This window comes from Rhinolophus hipposideros, assembly GCF_964194185.1.
Source record: "Rhinolophus hipposideros genome assembly, chromosome: 11".
Taxonomy (NCBI): Eukaryota; Metazoa; Chordata; class Mammalia; order Chiroptera; family Rhinolophidae; genus Rhinolophus; species Rhinolophus hipposideros.
The window spans coordinates 13878178-13893240 of record NC_138057.1 but is presented as its reverse complement, the minus strand read 5'-3'; the positions used below and the strand labels follow the sequence as shown (position 1 = coordinate 13893240).

Genomic DNA, 15063 nt, shown 5'->3' with positions numbered 1-15063 from the left:
TGCCTGGCACTAAGATAGGTGCTGGGGACATAAAACTGAGTAAGATCCAGTACTTGCCCTCAAAGGAAAGAAATAATTGAACAAATCATTTCAGTTGGTGTGACAGTTACTGGAATAGAGATGTGCCCAGGATGCATGGTAGTATACAGGACATGCCTGTCTCCTCAAATTGAAGAAGGAGTGGTTATGAACCGCTTATGGAAGAATTCCTGGGAAAGAGAACTGACAAGATGTGTGTTAGCAAGGGGACCAGTTAGGGAGGCCAGTATAATAATCCGCTTGAGTCCATGAGGCCCTGAATAATACTGTTGTAATAGAGAGGAAGGTACATGTTAAACATTTAGGAATAAAATCAGTAGGACTATGTGATTAACTACAGGAAATGAAGTAGAGGGAGAAATCAAGGACTAAATTTCTGACTTGTGTGACTGGGAGTTGCTTCCAAGAGCAAGAGCTGAAAAAGGAAAGGACTGAAAAAGGAGAACCAGAAGAGGGGAGTGTCATGGAAATGATTTCATGTGGGAGTGGATACCAGTAACAGATGACATTTATATCCCTAGTTGCATTGGCAGGGTCCATTTGAATGGAATAGTAGGAATCAAGGAGATAGTGGAAATTGAAAAAGTGGAGGATGGTGGATGTAAGCTATTCTTCCGAGTTTGGCTGCATAGGAAAAAGATACATGGGACAGAGTTAAAAGTGGTTTCATGATCAAGAAATTAATTTTTTTTAAATTTAGTTATTGGGGTGACAATTGTTAATAAAATTACATAATTTCAGGTGTACAATTCTGTATTACATCATCTGTAAATCCCATTGTGTGTTCACCACCCAGAGTCAGTTCTCCTTCCATCACCATATATTTGATCTCCCTTACCCTCATCTCCCCCCCCCACCCCTTTTACCCTCTGGTAACCACTAAACTATTGTCTGTGTCTATGAGTTTTTGTTTCTCATTTGTTTGTCTTGTTCTTTTGTTGTTTTTGGTTTATATACCACATATCAGTGAAATCATAGGGTTCTCTGCTTTTTCTGTCTGACTTATTTCGCTTAGCATTGTACTCTCAAGATCCATCCATGTTGTCACAAATGTTCCTATATCATCTTTCCTTAACGCCGAATAGTATTCCATTGTGTATATATACCACAACTTCTTCATCCATTCATCTATCGAAGGACATTTTGCTTGTTTCCATGTCTTGGCCACCGTAAACAAAGCTGCAATGAACATTGGAGCACACGTGTCTTTATGTATAAATGATTTCAAATTCTTTGGGTAGATACCCAGGAGAAGGATTGCTGGGTCATATGGTAATTCTATTTGTAATTTTTTGAGGAACCTCCACACTGCCTTCCATAGCGGCTGCACCAGTCTGCATTCCCACCAACAGTGTATGAGGGTTCCTTTTTCTCCACAGCCTCTGCAACACTTGTTACTATTTGTCTTGTTGATGATAGCCATTCTGACTGGGGTGAAGTGATGTCTCATTGTAATTTTTATTTGCATAAGAAATTAATTTTTAAGGATAGGAAAGAACTGAACATGGTAACACATTGAAGGGGTTTAAAGGAAGGTGTAGTGAGACTAAAGATGAGAAAAGGGTAGAGGGAGCTTAAGATCAGAGAATAAAATATTTCATTTAAGATATTTGAGATGAAGTAATTCTAGATGATGACGAGCCCTAGGTCTAGCCATGGCTATTAATGACTGAAATAGAGTTGAGATGGATACTGAAATTTAGGTCAGGAAATGGTGAAGCTAGAATTTAGATGTTGAGTCCAGTATCCATATAGAAGTCATTAGAATGTCAGTGGGACTGGAATAGATACTGAACTAGGTATAAAAGAGGTCCCTGGATAGAAGCAAGCAGTAAAGATCCAAGGTGATATGGTTGCGTTCCCTGATCTCCAAAGGAAGAGAATCCTGTTTATTTCTTTTAAAGACTCAGAAGAATAATGTTTTTAAAGTGACAGTGGGGAGCAAGGAGAGTGCCATACACTCTTCTTTGCTTTGGAATTGTGGGAGAGGAAGCTGAAACAGCCTTCGCTCCCAAAAGTGTTTTGGGAGAAAGCCAGCGTTCTCTTAAAGCAAAGAGTAATAGGAAGTATTTGATATCAGAATTTGGAATATTAGGGAGTTAACCATGGGCCAGAAAACATAGAGCAAAGATTGGGAGAGAAGAAAGATGCCCAACATGTCAGGAGAGAGAAAACCTACTAGAATATGGAATGAACACAGGAGAGATAGATAACTAGAGGGGCTTGCATTTTGATACTAGGGAATTGAGGAAAGCATGTTATAGTAAATGATTTTGTGGTTCTAAATGGAATATTACTGTCAAGTTTGAACAAAATTAAAGCATTGGTACCTAGTAATTTACAGGGAAAGTCATCATGGATTAAATGTTTGAAGCAAGGGTATGTGGGTCACTAGTGTCTTACTATACAATATATCAAAGGAGAATTAAACTATTCTTTGTTTCCAAACAGTGAACAGACAATGGCCAGTAATCACAAACCTTCAGCAGCTCGTCCTGTTTCAAGAGGTGGAATTGGGTTGTCAGGAAGGCCTCTTTCTGGAATACGACCCCCATCAGGAAATATTCGAGTGGCAACTGGAGTAAGTTTAAAACAAATGAATTCTTGGGCATCTATCTTCGTAGAAGTTGGAAATCCTGTCTATAATAAGAGATTATTTTTTGTTCTTTCTTTCTTCCGTAAGTGTTCTGTCATCTGTGTTTGTTTCTTGGAAACCATTGAGAAGTGTAGATACGGGAGAATATCTGAAAGACACTATAGAGAGAAGACGCCTGCTTATGCTGATATTCAAATGTATTTTAAGGCTACAGTTATTTAAGTGGTACAGTGTATTGGTACCAAAATCAAATGAAATGAAGTAGACCAGAAACAGAATCAGATATATGAATACGTAAGAGTTTAATTAATGATTAAGGTGGCATTTCAAATTAGTTGGAAAAGCATGGAGTATTCAGTAGTGCATTCAAGTAAACCATTGTTTTAAGAAAGTAATCCCTCCCTCACACAGAATTCTAGATATTTTAAAAACTTCTTATTTTTTAAAAAAACATAAATATAGTAAAAGAAAATATAAACAAGTATTTCATATATACTTGGGTGGGCTAGGCTTTTGTAAAATTACACAAACACCAAATACAGAAAAGTATTTTTATATTTTAATTTACAGAACTTGAAAACATCATAAAAAATTTAAAAGAAAAATGACAAACTGGTAAAAAATATTTGCAATACATATGTCAGAATCTTAAAATGAGAAAGCAAACTTTACTAATTTTTAAGAGCTCTTTCTATGTTAATGGTATAAATCCTATGTCCAACTAAATTCCATGAGATTTCTTCTGGGGACAGTGGGGTGAATATCATTATAAAACCATTCTAAAATTTACCCAAAACTATCACATAGCAAAAATAAGAAGTACAATACTCTAATATAAAAATATATTATAAATACTAAGTAAAACAATGTTGTTGCCACAGCAGCCTACAAACAAACTCTAGTAAATGTTAGGAGTTTAATGTAAGATAGTATCATAAATCAGTGAATCAGTAAAAGAAAAATACTTACATTAGGAAAAAATGGATAAACTTTATAAACTGATAATTCAAAGTAGAATAATATCCTATAAAGATAATTACTGCATTGTCATTATAATTATAATAGTGAAATGTGAAAACAACCTAAAGGACCTTACAACAGGTGTGTCATAAATAAATTATGATATTTGTCTATCCCTATAATAGACTATTAGATAGCCATTAAAAATTAGTTTTAAAGAATATTTGAGGAAATAATATATTTTATAATACCTTTTATTTATTATATTACTATATAATAAATGGAAAGCACAGTGTGGTGTCAATGGAACATAAAGTGAACATTTATATGTACAAGGAAAGAAATGAATACACCAAAATAGTCATAGTAATGTCTCTGATGCTCACAACAGGTGGTTTTGGCTACCTCATAAAGTGCATATGAAGTATTCAATCTAAGACAATAGGCTAACTGCAAACTAGAGATAATGTTGGGTCCTGTGTTTAATTCATAAAAAAAGCAGCAAATTTTGGAGAAAATAATTTTATTAAAGATGATTTTCTTAAATTTTTGTGATTTTTGTAGAGTTTGAGGTAATATTATCAACATGATCACCAACTTATACTGAAATGATTTTTCTAGTCTTCAAAAATACGATACTGAGTTACGGTATCTTTACTATTCTAGAAAGTATTTATGCTTCTTAATTAAATATTTATAAAAGGAATCTGGTGTTTATTGGCCATTTACTATTTGCCAGGTGCTTTAGCTATTTAATATTTGTGATTTTAAAATAGTAATGCTCATTGTAAAACATACAAACAAAGGGGAAATGTCAGAGTTCTCTCCTTCTATTCGGATATAGCCATTGTCAACAGTGTAACATGTATCCCTCCAGACTTTTTTCTGTCTATTTACAAACACTAACACATGCACATGTAATTGTATGGTTTTAGCATTTTCCAAAAAGAAGATAATACTGTATGCATTCATACTTATCTTGTCCTTTACTTTCAGTAATATATTGTAAATGTATTTCCATGTGAATGCATATATATCTACTTTATTCTTTTTAATGTGAGCAGTTTTAATTCATACTTTTCTTCTACATTTCATTTGGATAGTTTTTTCTTTAAGTAGCATAAATATTTGAGTAGCTGTCATAATTATTCTTGCATAAAGTCAAATAGAAAATTAATCTGAAAGTTTACAAAGGGAGAGATTTAGCATTCTTTACAAGGTTCACTCAGGAAAACCCTAAACTTATTTCATTTGAATTTGTAGCTGACAGGGTTTCTGTGTACAATATACTCTCCGGAGTGTATTACTGTTACTGGTCCCCATACTCAAAAATAATTACCAAGTAATTCTCAGAATCACTTACGGACTATGTTAGCTGATAGGATTAGAGGCTACCAGCTACGAGAATTAAAAACAAACATAATGAATGACAATGGTTAAAGCCAACCCCTGTCTAAAATTCCTGCTACATATTTAATCTACTACTTCACTCTTTCGAAGGGCGGGGAGAAGAAAAGAGGGAAAGGAAGATAAAGAAAAGAAGGATATCTTGGAACAGTTTCAGTTTGTCTTTTATACCTTCCCATGGCTGTACAAGAATGGAGTCTTTTGTCCTTTTCTCAAGGTGTATAATATTATATTGGATTTTGCAGACCTGAAAAAGAGAATCATGTGAAGTAATAATATGAATGCTTGCTGGATGATGCAAGCCCTTTAATACTTACGTGGTTGTCTTGTGATGGAATTATAGCTAGTCTTCTTTCAAAATGAACATTTCTTTATTTTTTTTCTGATTTTAAAGGTATAACATGTATTTATTATGATAATGCCGAAAACACCAAGTTATATAAAAGGGCAAAGTAAAAATGAACTGTGTCACTATATAGAGATAGACATTGTTACTATTTTTTATATAATCCTCCAGACTTTTTGTTTTACAAAAATAAAATTATAAATACTGTTTTGTAAACTGTTTTGTTACATACTACAGTTAATGGGTTTATGGTTAAATGAGGACAACTGTGGACATTTAGCTCCTTTCCAGTTTTGGGGTATTATAAATACTGTCTATATATAGAATTTTAAGTTTTAAAGAATTTTATTTAATAATATTTGACACTTCAAATATTCAAAAATATAAGGAATATTTTCCAAATTATATCGAATTAAAAAAAAATTTAATACTCTCTTTGCAGTCTTTTTAAATCTTTGTTAAAAATATCGGGGTGACATTTGTTAGTGAAATCTTAACAATAGTAGAGGTACAATGTTTTTCTAGTTTACGGAAACTGAAATCTTGTTATGTAGATGCCACCTGGAACAGCAAGACCAGGCTCCCGTGGTGGTGCCATAGGGACAGGAGGAGTTCTGTCTTCTCAAATTAAAGTTGCGGATCGTCCTGTAACACAGCAAGGCTTGAGTGGAATGAAAACTGGGATTAAAGGTATCTATTTTCAGAAGACGAGTATATTTTGTATAAGAAGTGTTATAATTCCATATTATTATACTAAACAGAATTATAGATGAAAGAGGCTATTTTACTCAGTTCTTACTCCTTGATGCACAAAACTGTTGTGAGAGGTAAATAAGAGAATGAATGTGAAAATGCATGGTGACCTAGAGAGATATATAATACATATATGAGCTATTTTGATCTGCGTTTTTCTGAACATGGAGCTTTGCTGCAACTTGAAGAAATTTGAAATAATTTGAAGAAAAGCTCAGGAATGGAAACTATATCTAGTACTACATGGAAATATTCTGAAATACTGTTTGATTGTTTCTATTTCAAAATGACACTATTGAGATACTTGTGTATTTATGAGAAGTCAATAGGGTTACTTTTTCTGGTAATTAATACTCCATTATAATACATAAGGAAACGAGGCTAACATCTGTCATTATGCCTCAGTATGTGTTTTCAAAGGCATCACAATACACTATATGTTATGATTCAAAAAATTGATCTGTTATATACATAAAGCATGGTGAACTGTTTTATAATGAGTGTTTTATCTTCTGTCTTTGTGGCAAATGACTTATCGGAGATGAAGATATTCTACTGGTGCAAAGTTAATTATAAGATATCATACTACCATTTATAATATAGTATATCATACCTTTCAGGAGATTTAAATTTTCTTAATTGTACTGTTACACACTTAGCTCACTAAATAATAAAAATCAATCAACCATTTAGAAATACTTGCTTAATAATTGTCAATACTGTGAAAAATGAGGCAAAATTATATAGTTGTTTAGTCTCTAAAGATATATTCATGGAAATGCTTGTGTGTTCAATATTACTTATTACAAAGCATTAGGGGTAGAAACATACTGAAATTCTATGAAGGATTCACTGCATATTTATTACTGTATTAATTTCTCCTTCAAAACAGAATGAATATCATTTAAGATAGTCAGTTTTTACCAATATACTTCAAAGCCTTACATGAAAGAATTCTGACTGTTACCATGGTACACCACTGTCTGCTGTGACTTTTGTTCTTGCTTTAATGCCCCATGTCCCATTTGAATAAGACGTTCTCTCCCTCTTCTCAGCATAGACCTCACAGTCAATACTCCCTACCCTTACCACTCACACCTTGCAGAGCACTTCATCTCTTTCAAGTATTGGGACATTTAACCTAGGAGTACTTTCTTAGTCCTTCTGAAATCTAGGATCATGTTACTAAAAACGTCTCTGAAATAAATTATGAAAAATCATAATCTCTTGCTTGCATTGAGAAATGCAGTCTAAATCTCCACTGTCCATTATGATAGCCAGTTGCTACATGTAGCTGTTTAAATTTAAATTAATTAAAATAAAAATTCAGTTCTTCAATAGCACCAGCTATTGTGCTATTACTAAGCACATATTTCAAGTGCTTAGTAATACCATGTAGCTCATTTGGTGGTGCTGATGTAGAATATTTCCATTGTTGCGGAATGGTCTCTTGGATAGCACTGTTCTAGACTCCCGTAGACCCAGGTTCCATTCAGGCAACTTGACCTGTAGAGTCTATGTCTGAACAAGCGCCATTTCTAGTCCCATCTTTGTGGTCTTAATTCAAGCTTCCATTATTTGATGATGCTAAGATAGGAGTTCTCTTTTTCGTTTCAATAATTCTTCTTGATTATCAAATTTATTGGGGCATTCATGAGGAGTATCAGAGAATTGTGGAGTGTAATTCTGGTTGTGATTTGGATTTTTGGTGACATTTCCAAACTGAACACTAATACTTTTAAAATTGTTTTTAGGTCCCCAGAGGCAAATTTTAGACAAATCTTACTATCTTGGACTTCTTCGGTATGTTAAATAAACATGGATTTTTCTATGCGTAATCATTGAGTTTTAACTGTGATGCTTAACGTAATTTGGTATCTGTTGATTTCTGAGAATTATTTTGTATTCTAACGTAATTTTTGCATAATTTGGCTGTACTGCAAAATAGATGTATATACAATCACACTGAGATTTTAAATTTTATGTGTTTTCATGTTTGTGAACTATATATTTCAAGATCACTTTTTAAAAATCAAATGACAATAACCTTTTATGTTTCTTTTCACTAATTATTCCGAGACATATTATTCATACTATTAAAATATCCCCAGATACATCTAATAAAAAGGGAATATGTATGTAGTTATTTATGAACATTAATTAGTGCACATTTTTTAAAATAATTTTTTAATTAAAGTTGACTTACAATATTATATGTTTCAGGCGCATAACATAGTCATTACACTGACAAAGTGATCACCCTGATAAATCTAGTGCCCATCTGACACCATATGTACTTATTACAATATTATTGACTGTATTTTTTATGCTATACTTTGCATCCCCACGATTGTTTTGAAAGTACCAATTTATACTTCTTAATCCCTTCCCCTTTTTCACCCATCTCCCCAATGCCTCTCCCATCTGGCAATCATCAAAATGTTCTCTGTGTCTATGAGTTTGTTTCCGTTTTGTTTGTTTGTTTGTTTTGTACTTTAGATTCCACATGTAAGTGAAATCGTATGGCATTTGTCTTCCTCTGTCTGGCTTACTCCATTGAACACAATATCCTCTAGGTCCATCCATGTTGTCACAGATGGCAAGGTTTCATTCTTTTTTATGGCTGAGTAATATTCCATAACATATATGTACTACCTCTTCTTTATTCATTCATTTATTGATGGACTCCTAGGGTGCCTCCATATCTTAACTATTGCAAACAATGCTGCAGTGAACATATGATGCACATGTCCCTTCGAAGTAGTGTTTTGGGTTTCTTCAGATAAATACCCAGAAGTGAAATTACTGGCTCCTTCTTTGTCTCTTGTTATAGCCTTTGTTTTAAAGTCTGTATTGTCTACTATAAATATTGCTTCCCCAGCCTTTTATTTTTGTCGTTTGCATTTTCATGAAATATCTTTTTCCATCCCTTTAGTTTCAGTCTGTGTGTGTCTTTCGATCTGAAGTGAGTCTCTCGTAGGCAGCATATGTATGGTTCTTGTTTTCTTATCAGCCATGCTAAGTCTTTTGATTGGAGCATTTAATCTATTTACATTGAAAGTAATTGTTGATAGGTATGTAGCTATTGCCATTATATTCATATTTTTTATCTCCCCCTTCCCCATCTTAAAGATGTGCCTCTAACATTCCTTGTAATATTGGTTTGGTGGTGATGAACTCCTTTAGCTTTTTCTTGTCTAGGAAGCTCTTTATCTGTCCTTTGATTCTAAATAATAGCTTTGCTGTGTAGAGTCATCTTGGTTGTAGGTCCTTGCTTTTCATCACTTTGAATAGTGAGTGTCAATCCCTACGGGCTTGCAAAATTTATCTTGAGAAATCAGTTGACAGTCTTCTGGTAGCCCCCTTATAGGTAAATAACTGCTTTTCTCTTGCTGCTTTTAAGATTCTTTCTTTTTCCTTAACTGTTGGCATTTTAATTGCAATGTGTCTTGGTGGGGGCCTCTTTGGGTTCATCTTTTTCAGACTGTGCTTCCTGGGCTTGTATGTCTATTTCCTTTACCAGAAAGAAGAGTTTTTACCAGATTAGAAGAGTTTTCCATTGTTATTTCTTCATATATGTTTTCAATTTCTTGGTCTCTCCCTTCTCCTTCTGATATCCCTATAATGCAAATGTTGGTCCGCTAGACAGTGTTGCATAGGCCCCTTAAACTGTCCTCATTTTTTGGATTCTTTTTTTTTTTTTTTTTGCCATTCTGATTGGGTGTTCTCTGCTACCTTACTTCCAAATCTCTGATTTGATTCTCTGCTTCATCTGATCTACTGTTGAATCTCTCTAATGTATTCTTCATTTTCATCACTGTACTTTTCATTTCTGACTTGTTCCTGTTTAATATTTTTTATCTCTATTTTTATGTTTTCTGTCTCTTTGTTGAAGATCACTGAGCAGCCATATAACCAATGTTGTTTTGAACTGTGCATGCTATAGAGATTTTCTTCATTTTGTTTAGTTCTTTTGCTGGAACTTTGCTTTGTTCTTTCATTGGGGACATGTTTCTTTGTCTCCCATTTTGGCTGCCTTCCTGGGTTTGTTTCTATGTATTAGATAGAGCTGCTGTGTCTCTCGGTGTTAGTAGAGTGTTCTTATGTAGTACGTATCCTATGGGACCCAGTGGCACAGTCTCCCTGGTCACCAGAGCTGCGTGCTCCAGGTGTGTCCCTTGTGTGGGTTGTGTGTTCTCTCTTGTTGTAGTTGAGCCTTAGTTACTGTTTATATGTCAATAGGAGGGACTGACCCTCAGGCTGATTGTTTGTGAGGACTGGCTGTGATTATAATGCAGGAGCTGTTGTACAGAGGCTGATTCTATGGAGCAGGATTTGCTTTAGCAGAGATCTAGTGCCTTCCCAGTCTACCCTTTGGGTGTGTTGTTTATGGATGTGGCTGGGTGGTGCTCTGGTGTGGTCTGAAGCTGGCCCCTTGGTGTGTTTGTTCTGGAGTTTCTTGGGAGGGTATCTATTGCAGGCCAAGGTCAGCTTGCCTGTGCCCTGACCAGTGCCTCTTGGTGTGAGCTACAGAGTGATCTGCAGATGATTTCCACTTGTGCTGGCCTTGGAGGTGCCTGGGAGAGGTTAAGCTACAAAATAAGACTGGCTGTCACTAATGCCAGGCTTGGCACTGCTCAGCAAGAGGTATGGGACATGTTGAGGCCAGAAGCTGTTTGTTTGGGTTTTGTGAACCTTTGAGAGATTCTAAGAACATTTGCAGCATGAGTCAAGACAGGCCATTTATATGGAAAAGCCTCTAGAGGCTGCTTGAAGGGGTCCAAAAGTTGGGTAGGACGGGGTCTCAGGGAATCACCAGGGTGGGGCGAATGGTTTTAGCCAGGTTGCTGGAGACTCAGATATGGAGCCTGCCTGCATCTACATGCTGGTGCAGGGCTTAACAAAGCTACATTTGTATCAACTGACCAAATACTTAGGAGTAGGGCTTAAGAAAGAAACAGTGAGAGAAAGCTGCCCCTCCAGCCCTCACCTTGTAGCCAGACAATTTGGTTCCTCCCTGTATGTTCCTGGCACTCCCCTCCCCCTGGAGCTCAGAGCAAGTGATTCTGTCAGCAAGTAAGTCCATGCACAGGCCCTTTAAGAGGAACACCTAGAATTCCAGCAGCTCTCCATCTCACTCAGCCACAGTCTCCGCTGGTTTCCAGAGCCTGAGATTATAGGGACTTCTCTTCCCAGCACTGGAACTCGGGATTGGGGAGTCCATTGTGGGGCTGGGACCCCTTGCTCCTCAGAGGTGACCTCCACAACCGAGATATCCCTCCTGATATTTAATTGCTACATGTGGGTGTGGGACTAGCCTGTTTTGCGTCTCCACCCCTCCTACCCGGCTCGACATGGCTTCTTCTGTATATCCTTAGTTATAGGACTTATGTTCAGCTAGACTTCAGGGGACTTTGAATAGTTTTTCTGTAGTTTAGTTGTCATTTTGATGTGGTCGTGAGAGGAGGCAAGCACAGAGTTTACCTACTTTGCCATCTTTACAGTTAGTGCAGTTTTACCTAAGTAAGTATTTGGTCAGTTGATACAAATGTAGCCTAATTTTAATTAATTTATAAGCTTTGTTGTATATCTCTGTGGAGCTCTAAATTCAGCCACTTTTTAATCAAAAGAAGCAAAGAGAACGGTGCTATTTCTCTTAATTGCATTGCCTCTCTTCTCCAGGATTTGTGATTCTGCACCAAATAGTAGTTCTAACTATTTGTGTAGTTGTTTGACTCTAGAGCATTGGTTCTCAACTGGTGCTGATCGTGCCCCCCAGGGAACATTTGGCAATTTTTAGACCCACTTTTATCAGAACTGGGGTTGGGAGGCTATGCGAATAGCGTCCAGACCAGGGATGCTATTAAATGCCCTATGGTGTACAGGATAGCCCTTCAACCCCCTACCAAAGTATGATTTAGTGACCTAGAATGTCAATAATGTCACTCTTGAGGTACCCATTCCTAGAGAGGGTAGCAGGAGCTCTTAGACATCTACTCTGTCTATAGATTGTATCAGTTTGACTAGGTTTCCATTCTGGCCCTGTGCCATCTTTTTTAATGATTAAAGAATCTATGTCAGTTTCTTATCAGTTGGGATAAGCCTCATTCTTAATGAAATAAGCCACTTAAATCATTTTTCTTATTTTAGTGATATTTCACAAAACCATTTATATATTATTGTTACACATTTATGAAAAGTTTATTTCAGTTGACTAGAAAGTCTTTTCTGGATTAGAAGTATTGCTGATTTTCTCATTTCTTTTAATTTAGAAGTAAAATAAGTGAACTTACATCCGAAATTAATAAACTTCAGAAAGAAATAGAAATGTACAATCAAGAAAATTCAGTATATTTATCATATGAAAAGAGGTGAGTAATTTTTCAGTTAAAATATACAAGATCTTTTTTATTAGTAACATTTAATGTAATGAGTTTCAAGAGTTTAATACTAAATTTGTAGTTATTGGTAATGTTCATATTGTTCATTTGCTTATTTGTTGTTTATGAATGGATTTATTTTATGCCTGCAGAGCTGAGACTTTAGCTGTGGAAATCAAAGAGTTTCAAGGACAACTAGCAGACTACAACATGGTATTTGCTTTTTCTTAGAGAATTTTCTTTGTATATTTTCATTGCTTTTTAGCTTGATATATTTAAAAATATAAAATGTAAAATACATATTAAAATATGTTATTGTAAATACCAAGTAATAAACCATAGAAAAAACCATAAAACCGTAGAAAACCATAGAAAGTGTAGAGATTAAAGTGTCTTTGCTTTTTCCCTCATATCCCTCCCCAGAAATAATTTGGCTTAGCACATTGATACATATTCTTCTAGTCTTTTTTTTTAAATACATTTACTTAAAAAATATGGAAACACACTTTTTCCCCCTAGCAGTGTTAAAGTAATAATTTTAAAAGTAGCTAAAATTTATTGGATACCAACAATGTCACTTCTTTAAAACATTTTATCTTTCTATGGAGTGCTGTCATCATGAAATTTTAAAAGTTTAATTATTTAGTATGCAGATTACCTCTATCCATATGAGTCATTCAAAATACAGTGTTTGCCTTCTGTCAAAATAGAGTATATAACATAAACGTAGCTTCACCAAGGGTGCTTCCTAATGTGGACTTTCAAAAGAAATAATCCTCTTAGCAGTGTTGAGAACTGCCCCGATCTTTAGGGTGATCTTGGCCCCATGAAAATTTCTAGTGTCAGAATTTTCTTCCTTCCAACTCCGTAGGTGATTTAGGCAGCACTGGTGTCTGGACTTAATGAAAGAAAAACTTTTATTTCACTATTAAAAATAGTGTTATATACAAAATAAGAAACATTCTATTATAATGAGCAGGTATATTCTGATATACCTATTGGATATTGTTATATTGTACTTATAAACAAAACTTTGCCAAATATAATATATTGCAATTTTTAAATTTGTTGTACTATATAATCCATAACAAACATTTTATATGGCTTAATATTCAGCGCAAATTTTTTAGTAAATGTTCTGTTCTAAATATGAGAGATTTTTATAAAATATGAAATGACATTAGATGAAAGGGATTTTAGTTGTACTAGAATGCATTAGGTAAATTACTTAGTATAAAAGTGTTCATAATGTGTAAAGTATCCTGTTCATAGATTTAATGAGCTAATGTCTGATACAGAAAAAGCACTTAGCCAAGTTTCTAGTGTATAATAAGCATGAAGTAAATACTAGGTCTTATTAACACTTATTATTTATATCACAAATAAAAATGTGATATGTACTAGCATATGTTACATTAATAAAGCTTAATATTTTAGATTCAATTACATTCAAATAATTTGCTTTTAGTAGCTTTCCTGTTCAAATTCTGGCTCCACAACTTACTAAATTTCTTTATCTGCAAAATATTGACAATAACATCTATTTCATAGAAAACTAAGAAAATTAAGTGAAATAATACATATAATACACTTAAAATAGTGTTTAGCACAAGGTAAATATGTTAGCTGTTGCTATCATTGCCGTACTTTTTGAAGTAGGCTTATTAGTGTTTGATTTGTGCCTTATCCTGTTGTTTTTTATTTTTTTATTTTTAGAAAACCAAGAAAATCATTTTACATTTTCACTGGTATAAATTTGTAACTCTGTTAACACCCATCTCCCCTGAAAAAAGAGAGAAAAAGAAAGGTCTTCCCCCAACTTTTATCTTCTTTAGGCCCTTCTTTATAAGCTCAGACATCTCAGAGAAGAGAGCTCTCTTCAAGGTACAATCTGCAGGAAGAGTTGTTCATCACTGCTCACTTTTTTACATTCCTAAAAATGTAGTTTATTGATTGGCCAATCGCACAGTGTATACTTACTTAGGTAGCTCAAAATTTTTTTTTTATCCTAGAAGACAAAATACTTGGAAGTATTAATACTTAATACTTAAATGACTATTCCTTATTTGTAATAATGAATATGTATATTATGAATTATAGAGAAAATGTATAACGACTAATAGCATGTGGTGGTTTTTTTTTTTTTGCATTTGTTTTAGTTGGTCGACAAACTTAACACCAATACTGAAATGGAAGAAGTAATGAATGATTACAACATGGTAAGAAAATGTATAAGCAACAGATCTACAAAGATCGTATCCTCCAAAACAAAACATTTATATCTAGAAATAGTTTCATAAAACTTTATAGACTGACTGGATATTGGAAATAGGTATTACTCTGATTTTAAATACCACTATTAGTCTTGAGTTCCCTTCATTGCCCTTTTTAAAATTTCTTCTTCTTGTTTGGCTCTCTCAAGTGGATACTTGAGTGTCCTTCTAAAGGCTATGTTTGAACTGGTCTTGTACTCAGCATTACTTAGGGAGTCCTATCTTTATTTCCTTGTATATAAATTAGTTTGTAACACTTCCAGTTTAATATTTGCACAAATGGAGCTGAGTACTCATTGGAGATACTAT

At 34.4% G+C, this 15063-nt stretch overlaps 1 protein-coding gene across 2 annotated transcripts in view; it reads left to right on the top strand.

Moving 5' to 3' along the window:
- The window catches only part of IFT74 (intraflagellar transport 74), a 71725-nt gene that overhangs the window by 1911 nt on the left and 54751 nt on the right, over window positions 1–15063 (top strand). For both annotated transcript variants that reach the window (XM_081067646.1, XM_081067647.1), the window contains exons 2-7: window positions 2491–2620; window positions 5903–6038; window positions 7856–7904; window positions 12374–12472; window positions 12634–12694; window positions 14641–14700. In XM_081067646.1, coding sequence (XP_080923772.1) covers window positions 2501–2620; window positions 5903–6038; window positions 7856–7904; window positions 12374–12472; window positions 12634–12694; window positions 14641–14700 — 525 coding nt within the window. In that variant the 5' untranslated portion in view covers window positions 2491–2500. The remainder of the gene's footprint in view (window positions 1–2490; window positions 2621–5902; window positions 6039–7855; window positions 7905–12373; window positions 12473–12633; window positions 12695–14640; window positions 14701–15063) is intronic.